The sequence below is a fragment of the Dendropsophus ebraccatus genome, chromosome 3 (assembly GCF_027789765.1).
Source record: "Dendropsophus ebraccatus isolate aDenEbr1 chromosome 3, aDenEbr1.pat, whole genome shotgun sequence".
In the NCBI taxonomy this organism is placed as follows: domain Eukaryota; kingdom Metazoa; phylum Chordata; class Amphibia; order Anura; family Hylidae; genus Dendropsophus; species Dendropsophus ebraccatus.
In genome coordinates, this window is record NC_091456.1 from 95909236 (window position 1) to 95924794 (window position 15559).

The 15559-nt window shown below is 38.5% G+C and overlaps 1 protein-coding gene across 2 annotated transcripts in view; it reads right to left on the minus strand.

Annotated features, from left to right (window-relative positions):
- Window positions 1–534: 534 nt before the first annotated feature.
- The window catches only part of EPS15L1 (epidermal growth factor receptor pathway substrate 15 like 1), a 189749-nt gene continuing 174724 nt past the window's right edge, over window positions 535–15559 (minus strand). For both annotated transcript variants that reach the window (XM_069962267.1, XM_069962268.1), the window contains 2 exons: window positions 10835–11043; window positions 535–3622 (listed from right to left, as the gene is read on the minus strand). In XM_069962267.1, coding sequence (XP_069818368.1) covers window positions 3476–3622; window positions 10835–11043 — 356 coding nt within the window. In that variant the 3' untranslated portion in view covers window positions 535–3475. The remainder of the gene's footprint in view (window positions 3623–10834; window positions 11044–15559) is intronic.

Consider the following 15559-nt stretch of genomic DNA (forward strand, 5'->3'; position numbering starts at 1 on the left):
ATAGTAAGGCCTCCTTTACACGGCCATATATTTCTATTAGTATACTGTCTGTAATTACAGACAGTATTAAACCTATTGATTTCCACTTATTTTCAGAAAGTCCTGTCTGCATAAAAATGGGACATGCACTTGTACAGTCCTTACCTGCAAAACTGACTTGCATGCAAACTCTATCTATATACTGTCCATTTTTGCAGATTGTTATCCTGACAACCCCTACTGGCTCAGGCTTGTGACTCCAGACTAGGGATCTGCATTTTTTCAGTCCCCAAAGCACTTACAGTTAAGTAAGAGAGGCCTTTAGCTCATGATGAAATTTACAGCAGTCCTTCTAATACAAGCTAGGTTATGGTAAATGTCAGTCACTGAATGTTCTGACTCTCCTGTGTATACAGCAAACAAGAATTATCTATAACATTTTATTATGAAGTTGCAAAATATGCATAAGGCATTTCTTCTTGACCTGTCCTGTATAGATAAAAATAGCAAGAGGCAAAAAAAAAAAAAAAACAACAACAGAGCACCACAAGGACATTTTCCAAAAAAGTAACTTTTCATTTATTATATTAAAACAATAACATTTCTCTTATATTAAACAATAGACACACAACAGATTAATATTCCATATATTATCCCTTCCTTTGCCCTAACAGCTATGTGGATTTCTAGTTTTCTGGTATAGTGGGGGTACTGAGGACAGGATGAGAGGGAGCATTTGACAATCTTGGCAAGTGATGTTGAAAGTCATCGTGCAGGGTATTTCTCAACTAAAGACATAAACGTGCAGTGATGCATCATGGCCTGTGTAGCACTTCTAGAGAGAGGCACAACTTGCATCCCAGTTTATCAGACACATGGCTTACAAATCTTAATGACTAAAACATTGTAAGAATGCAAGAATTTGGTGAAGCAGCGCATATGGCATGAAGTAGAAGGCGGCTGCTGACAGATGACTACCCTGTCTGCAAAGATTGTACGCATGATATTTTCTGCACATTTCCATGTGTTTAGGTAAATGGGTAACCATTATCAAGTAGTTGTGCACATGAAGTGTTTGTAAGAAGGCTGATAAAAGTTAAAGTGGTTACCTGATTAAAACGTACTTGTCCCCTGTCCACAGAGCGGTCCCTGGCTTTACTTTCAATACAGCCGCAGTCCAGGGCGTGACCAGTCGCTCTATTCATTCTATATAGAGCCTCCAGAGATAGTTGAGTAGAGCATAGAAGTTGGACCCCCTGCTATGTCTTACTCCTGTGGATAAGGGACAAGTTTGTTTTCATTGGAAACCCCCTTTACCCCATCATGCCCTCCTTTGAATTGTTAGTATGAAATTTAATTTCTTCCTGTCAGCCTGATATAGTGATATGTTTGTATAGTCGCACGTAATAAAATGTCTCAGTCTGTCCCCTTCAATGATAAATACAATATGCACAGCTTGGTAAACCCAGCCATATGTCAACATGCGCTAGTAAAAAGAAATCTATATTACATAAAATGAATGTTTTGTTAATGCATTTGATTCAAATGCAAGACAAGGTAATATTTAGAACTGACTTATTGAACATATTGAGGGCTCATTCACACTTGTGTGTTCCCTATTCATTGTTTTTTGTTTATATGCCAATACATTTTAATAGTTTTATTTGAATTTCTGCGTTTTTTTTATACTTGCACATTTTTATGTATTTATATTACATAAAACCATACATTTTTTAGGCATGCATTTTTTTTAACACACAGTATGTGCCAACTCAATGTGTATCGTTTTAGCCCATTAAACCTTAATACACATATTCCATGTTTGCATAGTTTTAAGGGTATTTCCATATTTCTTTAACATAAGAAAAACAAAAAAAATTGTGCAGGTGTGAATGAGCCCTAAGGTTACCATTAAAAACAACTCCCAAAAATGGAGAGAAGATGTAGATTTAAAAAAAAAAAAACAAAAAAAAAAAAAACAACCACAAGTCATTTGTAGGTGTGAGGTTTGCATGTGACTTCTAAGTAATTATCTCTTGACCACAGCAATGAAACCACGAGAAATGAAGGGTACCTATTAACCCTTTGCTGAAAAGTTCACGCTTCAAAATCTGCATTATTTTTCACAGCTTTCAAACATGGCTAAGAACAGACATGGTAAATGCCCAGCAAAAAAAAACAAACAAACAAAAAAACATCTTGTGTGACAATAAGCATTGAAATAGAATACAATCCAGGTACAGATCTCATCCAGACATTGCATGTTTTATGCTGCATACTATGCCCAGACTTACATGTTAACTGTTGTACTTTCGGGGTGGCATACTGAAAATACACAAGATTTAGAACGCAACCACAGTAAAGTGTCCAGCAGATCACCTTTAACAATTTAGTGGCTTGCGGCTTACAGCATTATTTAGCTGGCTACCTATACATCCCATCAGACTGGAGGCAGTGTATGAGTTACAATAGAAGCCTGGGCTTTTAGTTTACTTATATCCTTATTTAGTAGTTTAGTAGAGAGCATTAACACAATAAAATTGGTCCCACAGAATAGAAGCCAGAATTAAAAATTGCACAGCTAACAATTTTAAAAAATAAAAATAAAAAAAATAATAATTTAATAATACTCTTAAAAGGTATCACTCCAATACCTTGTACCATGGCTTTAAAGGAAAATGTAACATCTCCCTCATCCATCTCCATGGAGTGATAATACATGGAATTGTGGAATATGAATAAGAAAACATGGATTATGAAGAGATTATATGCTGTGTTTCAACATCTTTTAAACCACAGTTAAAGCACCCATACATAAGGAACATAAGGAACATAAGGAACATGACATAAGGAACATAACTAGTTATGAGAGACTAAGTGGGGCCAAATACTGTGTTATACCATGGAGAAAACATGGAGAAGAATCTATTACATTTATTAGCCTTGCACCAGTATGTGCATTCTCTTTCAACTGTCACTGTTCCAATTTCATAGCAGAAACGTGGCCACTTTTCCTATAGTCCAGAATAGCTGCCCTTATGTGCTAAATGATTCCTTAAGAATCCACATGAATGTTGAACTATTACAGTATAATGTACTAACAACAAGTAAAGCATTATGGCATTCCGAATCTGTTGGTGGAAAGATATCACTGGGGAACATTAAAAAAAAAAAAAAAAAAAATGTAACAAGGGACATACTTCCACATACATACAAGACTCTAGACAAACAAATAAAAGGGACAGACATATAGTGAGATGTTTTTAAGAGTTTCCTATGTGGAAATATTTCTAGGGGAATATTTCCATCAATAGATGGGGCATTAGTGAGGTCACTGATTCCAGTGAATGGCTATTTTACAAATTAAAGATGTTGAAACAGATGGTGGATTCAGCTTTCAACTCCCTCTCTGGTTTTGTTTTCAGACTAAAGTTGTCATATAGTTGGCATACTGTCACATGGACATGGGAAGTATGGGTTCAGAAGGGTGCAGTTCTCAAGAGCTGGGCATTTCTGCTTTGCTGAGAGCAATAGCTAACTCCAGGTCTTCTTGCTCCTGGCGCTTTAAACGGTCTAGTCTTTCCTTCTCTGCCCGCTGGCTTTCACGTTTGGCCCATGCTAGCTGCTGCTCCTCGTTCCCAAACTGCAGGATATGAAAATAGAAAGATCAGCTTTTGTGCCCTTCAACGTGGAGAGCATTACATACACACCATTTATAGTCCGCTGGACAGACCATTGTCATCATATTAGTTAAATAAAGAATTTGATATACAGCAAGAAAGGATAACATTTAATGCAAAGGTGATACAAAGGCAACCAAACATGATATAATACATTTTATATTCCTTTATTTTCTAATCATCATAGTCCTGCATAAAATAGTAATTTCATTAAGAATTAGAAGGAAAGGTTTAATGTGTGAAGGCCCGGAGTCTATGAGTATTTGCCTGTTGATCAAAATGGTGTACTGTATGTATAGTCACCGCTGTTTTATAGATATTCTGTACCCAGCCATGGATAATAATCTAAAAAAAACGGTGTAATAGTAAGGCTGGGTTCACACTGTGTTTTTGCCCTCAGTTTAACATATTTATGGGGTAAAAAAGGATGCAAAATTGGATGCAGTTGTGTGCAAACTGTTTGGATGTTTTTTCCATTGACTTACATTATAAAAAAAAACAAAAAAAACACGGAACAAAACAGATGCTTTTTTTATGTATGTTTAAAAATGGATACGTTAAACGGACTGCAAAAACGCAAAAAAAACCCTGCAAAAACGCAGCCTAATTCTTACATCCTGTATCCATCACACTTCCTGAACACAAGAAGTGTTCCATGGGTTTGATATTTTTCAGCAAAGAATATACATCAGAGTGAAAGAATTTTGCACACTGTATATAGAATAAGTAATGTATGAAGAATAAGTTTGTACTGTGCAGTAGATGTCTTTGTAACATGGTTGTCTATGTATAACAGATGTTTTATGCATTACCTGTCAAGGATATGTTAGGCATGTGTGTCGGGGATTCCCCCTGACATATATGTCTAACAAACACTGCTAAAGCAGTGTGAACCTAGTTCTTAACGCACAGTGGATTGCCTACATTGGACACAATGTAAAGTATTAGCTCAGAAGAAATGTTTTATACATGAATTGGGGCCCTACTGAAAGTAAAGCTATTGTGATCAAGCCCTTATACATTTATGACCTAATAAAATATTACTGCCAAATATAAAAGTGATATTGAAAGTTGTCCAGCTTTTGGAGGTGTAATTTATCACACACATTTTCACCTCCTGGATGGGGCAATGGACTGTAAGGTCAGTTTTAAGGCAGCCATAAAATACCTGCAAGTTTCTGAGCCCTCATCAAAGTTTACTTTATTAGATCCACGTAGGGTCAGAGTATTAAAGCCTGTCATAATATTTATAACCATATGCCCTTATTGAACAATACCGAAATTAGGCCTGTGTCTAATGTCAATGATGTACATTCCACAGATGTTGCTTTGTAGACACTAGTTTGTAAGAATATATCATAAAATCCATCAGGAAAGTATTGTTCTGTAGCTGGTTGAACATATTCTATATGTTAGGACGCATAGAGAAAAAGAACCAATATAGATATTTCTAATAGTTCACCCTCTGTCCTCCTTTGTCTTTTAATCTTTATAGGCAAAGGGTATCTTTTTTGGTACAGCCCTTATACACAGCATGTAAACCCTAATTGTGTGCTCAGGTTTTTGTTATCAGTATTTTAGGGATATTGATAATTAATAAATCCTAGTGTAATAAAACAGCCAAGGTGCTGTAAGTGGAATGTGTGTTTACAAGTAAATTGGCTATATAACTAAGAGTCAATTAAAGGTACAGGGTCTACAGTTTAGACATGATGTTTCTCTATCTTAGGAAAATAATATACCAAGATTTCCAAATCCAACCCAGTGCGGCAGCTGATCTTTTGCAGTGCTGCAAGTGATTCAACAGAAGAGATTGCGTCATGTGCAAAATAGAAAATATTGTTTCCGCTATTTTTGCTTTCATTTTCTAAACTGCATTGGAAAAAGGAATTGTTGGCTCTGCTCGGTGGCTACAGAAAATAATCCTTACTAAAGTGAGCCCCATTGCGTAATAAGCTTTTAGCAAGGAACATGATAGAATATATATAATTTTAGAGGCTTAGCTGGTTGCATTTATCTTGTCATCTGCCTTTCTAAATTCATTTGCTAAGCAAAGGAAGACAGAATTACAATTGTATTCAAAGGAGAGGAAAACAATGTTTAGAGAAGGAAACAGGGTTCTTGAAGGAAGCATCTGTAAGTAAGCAGAGCAAAGGATAAGGAATATTTTGGAATGTTTTGACTTTAACTGCTTCCTTTCCACCAAACGCCAAATAATATACAGAAAATTTAGGTGTTAAAATTTTTTTCTTTTTAATTCTGAAAATCTTTGTATTTCTCTATGTATCACTAAACAAAAGCACATGAAAACAAAACTTTGCATATACGCCATGCTCATAGCAACTAAATGCTGCACTTCCACTCTCCTTACTTTTCATTCATTTAGATTTAGGTGGGTATATACCTTCAATAACTGTCAGCCAAATGATCTTTCAGTCGACAGTTATCTCTCACAACCTGCCCAGACACACAAATGTCTGCCATAACTGAGCATGTATTCTCTATGGGGAAGGGAGGGGTAAGCCTCTGAATATCTAAAGAATGGTGAATTGACCAAAACATTACATTTCTGAATTTCTGCAGGATTGCATTTAAATAAATGCATCATAAGTAATTAAAGCGAGTGCCAAGTTTTGCTTTCACATTTTCTGAAGGAGTGGGATCCTACATTGGTACCTATTTTTACTCCGCAAGAAACAAAAGAATGATGTACCTATACATCAAATCAGAACAAATAGATTCCTTACCTTACATCTGTTTTTCGGATTTCAGAAGTGACGCAAACACCAGTGCATGTTACAGAAGAGGCTTATGGAAAGTTTCTCCTAACTATTTTGTACACTTGGGACAAAACTTCAACTAACTGTAAAGTGCTTAGGAATATGTTGGCACAACAGAAATAAAGATGATTGGGGCTGTTTAGCGCTTTGTACAAGTCAGTGTGCATATGCTCTCATATGTCATAATTCTAATATTGGAACATAAAGTAGGTTATCTGAGAGATCCTGAAGTGTCAATGCTACGTCCCCTGGCTGAATTTAACTATACTGCAAAAAGAGCAAGTTGTCTTAAAATGGCCATAAATGCTTAGAGATATTACTCACAGCTGCGATTGCCCCAAACATGTCGGGATTAAGTAATCCACATGTGACCAAGCTGAAGCACAATCCCTTGGCCTTTAAAACAGAACCATGCATAACCAGTAGGAAAGGCCACACAACAAGATTCAACATTGCAGTGTGATTTAATATTAATATGACCTGTCACGATACTAACAAACAGAGCCATTGCTTTGACACTCTATTGTAGTATTACCAGTAGGTGTAACAGTGTGCATTATACAATCCCCCCAGGTTACCCGAATGAGAGATGAAAAGAAAGGAATTCCATATCCATAAAGAAAGATATCCATATACCATACAACTGCACTGCTGCTTTCTCTTTATTCCCATTTGGGACTTTGAGGGTAAGTTTGATAGATGTAATCGTACCCTCTAATATAACTCTATTAAGAGTGACATTACCACCTTGGAAACGTATGGCATAACCACAGGACATAAACATTTATAGCATATCTCACTTTTGGGGGTGCCTTGTGTCATCTGGTGAGGCTGCGAATGAATGACTCATTTTTTTTTAGTGGGAGTAAAGGAAACTGATGATTAAAGAGCTGTGCACATATGAGCGGACACTGCTCCATTCATTCTCAGCCTGAGTGCATGCAGCGGTTGCTGGCTGGTTTACAAGGTGGGTTAGATTCCAGAAGTGGGGGTATCTATCAGACATTTAGGGCATATCATTTAGATATACCACTGATGTCTCAGATAGCCAACCCCCTCTTAGGCTATTCTTCTACACAGGGCTAGTGGCTGTGACCAGAGCTGCGGTAATGATAGTTGCAGGCTGCACCATGACTTAAAGCAATGGCAAGTCAAGGTGCAGCCTGTACTTATCAGTGAATCACCAGTGATAGAGGCCATGGAGAAATGTACTGATAATTACAGGCTGCTTAACAAGGCAAATCCGAGTCCAACCTGCAAATAATATTAACACAGTGATAGTCAGAGCAGCCTAAGGGCCCTATTCCTCCGGACGATTATCGTTCAGAGTATCGTTAAATCATTTGAATCTAAACGATAATCGTTCGGTTGAATTGCAGTTAACGATTAACGACCGAACGAGAAATCATTGATCGCTTTATAAGACCTGGACCTATTTTTATCGTTGCTCGTTCGCAAAACGTTTGCAAATCGTTCGCATTGAATAAGACATAGTTCGGTCGTTCGCAATAGATACGAACGCAATAGCGAATAAATAACAAAGAAAAACTATGGCAATTATGATCATAAGTAACGATTATCGTTCCATGGAAATGAGTGAACGTTTTCAGGTCTTTTGCAATAGCGGTCGTTTGAGATAGTTAACGATTATGTAAATGATAATCGTCCGGTGGAATAGGGCCCTAAGGCATTGCACTGATGTCTGTCATAGTGGTATGTTCATTGTAAGGTCAAATAATCTTAATCTAATCATGTTACCATGTTTAATTATGTAGGAAACATGGCACAAGACACATTTCCATGTAGGTTAGCTCACTTTTGACCTAAACATCCAGTCTTTTTGGGTTTACAATTTTGTTTTCAGCCACTAGAACTCACACTAAAGCTTTTCTGACTGGATTCTCTCACTGTCAGGCTATGAGTAACAGTAGACACATAAAGTGACCCACAGAGGAATACACAAAGGGAGGGGAATGCTGAAGACTTTATCCATTTATTGAAAAAACACACAAATTCTTATTGTATACATAAATACAACATAGCAAAGCAGACATGCAAGAAACAGTGAAACTCTGAGCAGCAAAAGATGCAAATTGCAAGTTGGTTAAAACTGCAACCCAGGACAGAAGAAAAAAGTATGATTTAGCATCTAAGAAATGGTGGTCTGACCCCCCCCCCCCACACACACACACACACACACCCCTCTCTTACCCCTGACCAGTTTATATGTTTCATTATTGCTGAGTTTCCCCCATGACATGGCTTTTCTTAATACATATTAGTAAAAGGGTAAATGCATTGCTATAAGAACAGGCAAGTACATTGAACTAAAACATTCTGAGTCTTATGAATGCTGTTTTTCCAAACAAATACAAATTATATACATATACGCACATGCAGTAAAATTCCTTTATTCCGGCATCAATGGGACCTGACAAGTGCAAGCTTATCAAACATTCCTTACTGGCAAGCAGACATAGGAAAGAGATCAAAAACATTTTATGGCTATCCATAAAGAAATGAAATATGCAGCAAATACAGTGCCAGTGCTGTCAGATTCCATAGTTCTGTACTACTGGAATTTTACTATGATACACACTCATTACTCACATTTCCTTGTCAAGTGACATGTCCTGTTGGTTTTTTAAGTTTATCATTCATCCAATAATATATATTTTTTATAAGCTGTGTTAATATGTTCCACTGTATTTTCGACTGCCAGAACAGTTTTGTGATCTTAAAAGAAACTTAAAAGAGTTAGTCCAGGAAAAAATTTATATTACTTTATCCCCAGGATAGGGGAAAAGTAGGAGATCGCCGGGGGGTGGGGGGGAACAGAGGTCGGACCCCCGCAATCTTTTACTCTCCCCCTATGCTATGGATAGGGGAAAAGGTTTTTTTTTTTCTGGAATACCCATTTAAGATGTAGTGCAATCAATGCCTATGGGATCCACTAAGAATGAGTAACTAACGTTCAGAACCAAAAAACCTTTGCAGAGCAAAAACCTCATTTCAGTACCAGAGACCTTTATAACCTAGATAAGTAGTTAGGAGAAAACCTTACCTGCTTGCTGTCCATCAAAGCCAACATCTCAAGTATCCTACACTTAACCCAGAAACATTATAGATACTCTAATGAAAAAGGTATACCATGCATAGTGCAGTTTTCTGATGTAAACATATCCCTAACTACCGTAACTACATAAAATTCAGAGTATGCATGGGCTGACAGCACGGCTGATTTTGCAGATTGTAGAATGTCATATTTGTGTGATTTTCCTAAAGTTGTTGTGGTAAAGGGGACCTGTCACTAGTTTCACTCTAATCAAACTATGGAAGCATAACACAGGCTTCCTTCCCACAGTAACATACGGTCATGTGGCTCCAAGTCATTAGGGTTTTCCCCAGCCCTGATTGACAGATCTCTCCCTATTGGCAACTAGGGAGGTATCCGTCTATCTGGGACGGGGGACTGTCTCGATGATTCAGGCCCTGTTCCCGTCCAAAATGACATTTATGACTACTCTGAAAAGGCACAGCTGTTTATAGTCAACCATATATCAATGTGGTAAGGGAAACTGTCACTGTTTTAAGATGCCCATTATCTGGGTGGTATAAAACTAGTGACAGGTTCTCTTTGCTTTTGCTTAGAAAGTCTACAGAATATGTAAGTTGACAAGGCTTCTATTGCATAGCAATATCTTAAACACAAACACACACACATACATTATATATGTGTGTGTGTGTTTTATTTTCTACACACAAATGCACACATCGATGGCCAAAAAAAAAGACTTAAGGAATGGGGATAGAAAGCTAATTTTGATCCTGCCAAGGCTATACAGGCAGCTACAACTAGACAGACAGCACATGCCCTCTTTGCAGACACAAACTGCAGCAATGATCCACACACCGAACCTACATTAGATCACTGCAGAGTATGTGTACTGATAAAACAGCTTATTGTGTGCACAGTGAGTTTTCTCACAACAGGCCCTCATGGAAAATGCAGATGTAAAAGTAGAGTTCACTATTTTGACTGTAGCCCCAACAACCTACAGTAAAATTAGGCCCAATAATGAAAAACACACTAAAAACAATGATGTAAACATAACACTTGTAGATCCAGAGACTAAACATTAGATGTATTCGTTTTCCAGACCATCAGTAACCTTTGTAAACAGAACATATCAACACTAATACATCAAATTAAAAGAGAATGGTTTGACAACAGGTTGATATTACACAGCAAGCCATGTAAGGATTATTGGTTTAGATCTATACAGTTGCATTTTTCCCAATACAAGAGAGGGATCAGCAGCATTACAGTGGGCTACAGATTTATTAATGGGAACCAAGGCTTCTTTATACGAGGGGAGAGGAGATTCAACTTACAGAGCCAAAGTTTGCAAACCCGGCAGATGTTCCCTTAGAGTGCTTTCCTGATTGTGAAGTGGCAAATGGGTCTTTCCCACTGAAGGGGTCCGTAAACGCCTTTCTGTTCTGAAAGGGATCTCCTGGTTCTGTCCCAAAAGGCTGGAAGGGATCACTCGACTTATGAAAATGTGTTGAACCCAGTTGACTACTGACTGGAGTACTTTTACCTGGGGATAGAAATGAATAGTATAAAAATGAAGTATTTTTGTATATTACCAGCTGCTTAATGTGTAAATAAAGCAGTTTTTTTAAAGGTTAACTATTAGTAGGTTAAAGGAATCCTGCTAATAGCTCCCTATTGCGCACGGGTGCTAAGGATAAAGGTATTTCTCTTACCTTCATCCTTGCCACTGTTCCTGTAGTTTTAATGTAGTTCTCTGTCTGGTAAGGTTGCTTGGAGAATGGCCCTGCCCCAATGCGCAGATACCGCCTGCCTCTGGCCCTCTTCACTTCATTAGAAGGAGAGGGCTGTCCGGGGGCAGACTGGCGCTCTGGGGGTGGGGCAGTGCTCTATATGGCCTTACCAGACAGAGGACTACATTAAAACCGCACATGAATGGCGCAGAGGATAAAGGTTAGGAACATGCACAATAGGGAGCTATCAACAGGTTAGATAAAAACTTATAGTTTCCCTTTAAACAAGGGCTAACATAATTCAAACATGCCAATTAAACCAGCCATGTTAATATGAAACAGACACTCAATCTGTGCAAAGTGCAGCATTATCCTTACCAGTATTTGGATGTATGTCACAGGAGCAACTGCAAGTGTTTTTATACAAGTACAACAAATTTGACCAAACTGATGACAGTCTACTAAAAGGAATGCAGGTAAAGTGTGACAAGGGAAAACTTTATAAAAATGCAAAAAAAATGTGCCATTATCACATTGTACAGTCCCTCACAGAGGTTCTGTTGCTTATCCATGTTGTGGAAACCAAAGCTTGTAACCTGACCTAAAATTTATCCATTGGTTTTTAGAAATCACTCATATGAAAGCTGAAACCCTCCAAATGAGTTTTTTGTAACAAAAATACATTTGCCTCACTGCTGAAAGATTGATCATTTAACAAACACAGAAGGGTAAGATTTTGGCAAGACAAAAGTTTTGTCACCCACAGAAAGTAATGTGAAAATCAAACAAATAATTCACTTCAAATACAAAGATATGTTATAAAAAGAGCTCCAGCACTCCAGTCCTTTACTTGAACTGCACCTTGACCTCTGACAACATGCCAAAAATCCACCCTACGAGCAAAGCCTTGAATATCAAGAGGCTGAAGACCAGATCCACTTTTTCCTCCTTGTGTATATAAGGCAGTAGCAGTTGCATTTCTACACCTACAGACCCACATGGGCCCTTATTTTTTGCGTCACTAATTGTACTTTGAAATGACAGGCTGAATTTTTGCATAAAATATGCTGCAAAACCAGAAAAAAATTCTCAGCGTGGTGAAATTGAAAAAAAAAACACAACAACCCACAATTCTTTTTCTTACGCCATGTGTCCTATGGAAAAACGGACATGTTATCTATGTTCCTCAAGTCGGTACGATTGAAACGATATGCAACTTGTATAACTTTTATATTAATATATGGCTCGTAAAAAAATAAAACCTTTTACAGAAAATAAACTTTCCTTAAAATCGCTCTATTACCATGCTTATAGCGCTTTTATCCTTTGGTCTATGGGGCTGTGTGAGGGGTAATTTTTGGCATCATGATCTGTACTATCTATTGGTACCTTAATTGCGCATATGCGACTTTTTGATCGCTTTTTATTATTATTTATTTTCTGGATTTGATGCAACCAAAAATGCGCAATTTTGAACTTTGGAATTTTTTTGCGCTTACGCCGTTTACCGTGAGGGATCATGAATTAAATAAATTAATATTTCGGGTGATTACGCACGTGGTGATACCAAACATGTTTGTTTATTTATTTATTTTTATTTATAAAATGGGAAAAGGGGGGTGATTTGGACTTTTATTAGGGGAGGGAGTTATTTATTAATAAAAACACTTTATTCTTTTTTCACATACAGTAATTAGAAGCCCCCTGGGGGACCTCTAAATACACCGCACTGATCTCCCATTGAGATCAATGCTGTGTATATAATAGAGCAATGATCCATCAGATCGGTGCTCTATTCTAATGGTCTGCAGCAGACCATCTACATAGATTGCTGAGCCGGAATCAGCGTCATTCCGACACTGAGCACCGGCCAGCTTATTAGAACGGATCTCCCCTCCGCGATCCCATTGCGGGGGGGGAGATCTCCGACTAGACACCAGGGAAAGGGGCCACCACCACTATTCAAATGCAGCTGTCAGCTTTGACAGCTGCATTTGAATAGTTAATTAGCCGGCCGCGGCGATCAGGTATACCAGCCATGCGTAGTTAAGGGGTTGAATTACACCACAGCCTCTACAAATACTGCAGACCAACTGGAGCCCATATGGATCCAAGATACACCCAGAAAACAGTTAGGTTTGGTGGTGAAAAGATCACGGGGACACATTCAGTATGGGGTGTGCCAAACATGTGCAAGGTGGAAGGTAATATCAATAGCCTAAAATATCAAGAAGTATTAGCTACCGCTTACATTCCCAATCATAAAAGGGGTAAAATTTTGCAGCAGGATGGTGCTCCATCTCATACATCAAAATTCCTCAAGGCAAAGAAGATCAAGGTGCTCCAGGACTGGCCAGCCCGCTCACCAGACATGATCATTGAGCAGGTTTGGGATAGGATGAAAGGGGAAGCTTGGAAGACAAAACCAAAGAATCTTGATGACCTCTGGGAGGCATGGAAGACTGCATTCTCTGCTATTCCTGATGACTTCAAGCTCATGGAAGTCACACAAAATATTAAATATGGCTCTAATAGCAGCAAAACTTAATTCACCAATGTTATGAAACATAGCTTTTTATTTGAAGTGAATTATTTGTTTGATTTTCACATTACTTTCTGTGTTCATTAAATGATCAATATTTGAGCAGTGAAGCAAACTTATTTTTGTTACAAAAAACTCATTTGAAAGGGTTTCAGCTTTCATATGAGTCATTTCCAAAACCAATTGATGCATTTTAACCCCTAGCCGCACCAGGCAGTTATAGTACGTCCTGGCAGGAGGTTACTTTCCGCACCAGGACGTACTAAAACGGCCTGGCTCCCGGTACTCACTGTTTACACAAACAGTGACCGGGAGCCGAAACTAAACTGTCAGCTGACCTGAAGGGGTGCAGCACAGCCAATCACAGGCATCAGTGGATCGGTAATAGGGATGGTCCGAACCTGCTGAGGCTCGGGTTCGTATGAACCCGAACGCTCGGCAGCAGATTCCCGGATCCAGTGGGAGTAACGCCCTGAAAACTGGGATACAGCCTATGGCTATGGCTGTATCCCAGTTTTCCAGGCGGTCCTCCCGCTGGATCCGCCCGCTCCACGGAGCGGGCAGACAGCGGGAATCATTACCGAGGGTTCAGGTTCGTACAAACCCGACCCGAACTCGGTTCGGACCAACCCTAATCGGTAACGATCCACTGATACCGGTGAAGCAAGCAGTAAACCCCCGGGTCTCTGCCGAGTTCCGGGACCTGGGGGAAGCTGCTGCTGCACCGTCCCGCCCCCCTAGCTGCAGTGTCCCTCCGATTCCCGATCACCCCCCTGCTGCCTGGCCATGTGCGTCATTCACTGTCCATCAGTCAGCGTCCACTAGCAGGTGTCAGTAAGTGTCAGTCAGCATCCATTAGCAGGTGTCATTAAGCATCAGTCACCTTCCGTAAGTGTCAGCCAGAATCAGTCAGCGTCCGTTAGTAATCGTCAGTCAATGTCCGTTAGTAAGCCAAATCCACACTCCAAAATATAAAAGGTGCTCCTTCTCTTCTAAGCCATGTTGTGCCTGCACAACACTTTATGTCCACAAATGGGATATTTGTAAAAACTGCAGATTTAGAGGAATAAATGTTTTATTGCATTTCACTTTTTATAGCTGTACGGTATGAAAGAAACAGAATTGAATTGGAATGTCTACAAAGAAAATGGAAATTTTTACTTTTCACACTTAATTTGCAGTTATTCCTGTAAAATGCCTTAAGGGTTAAAAACTGTTTTAAATGTGAATTTTGAATACTTCAAAGGGTCAAGAGTTCAAAATGGGGTGAATTATGGGGGTTTCTAGTATACAGGCCTCTAGGATATGCTCCAAAACTGAACTGGTCCCTAAAGAATTCCGAGTTAAAATTTTCACAAAAATGTAGAAAATTGCTACTTAACAATTACGGCCTCTAAAATCCTAAAAAAGTTAAAGCATGTTCACCAAATGCTGCCAACATAAAGTAGACATGTTATAGATATGAATTTATCAATTTATGTGGTATAACTATCTTCCTTATTAGCAGAGACTTTAAATTTAGAGAAATGCAATTTTTTTTTTCAATATTTCACAACATTTTGGAGTTTTTCACAAAAAAAGTTAAAGGTAGCGGCCCAAATGTACCACTAACATAAAGTGGAACATATCACGAAAAAACAATCTTGGAACCACAAGGATCTGTAAAAGAATTCCAGAGTTATTAATTTATAAAGTGAAACGTGTCATATTTGAAAAATTTAGCAGTGTCATTAACACCAAAACTGTCCCCCCAAACCACTTGTACCTTCAGATAGCTGCTTTTAATC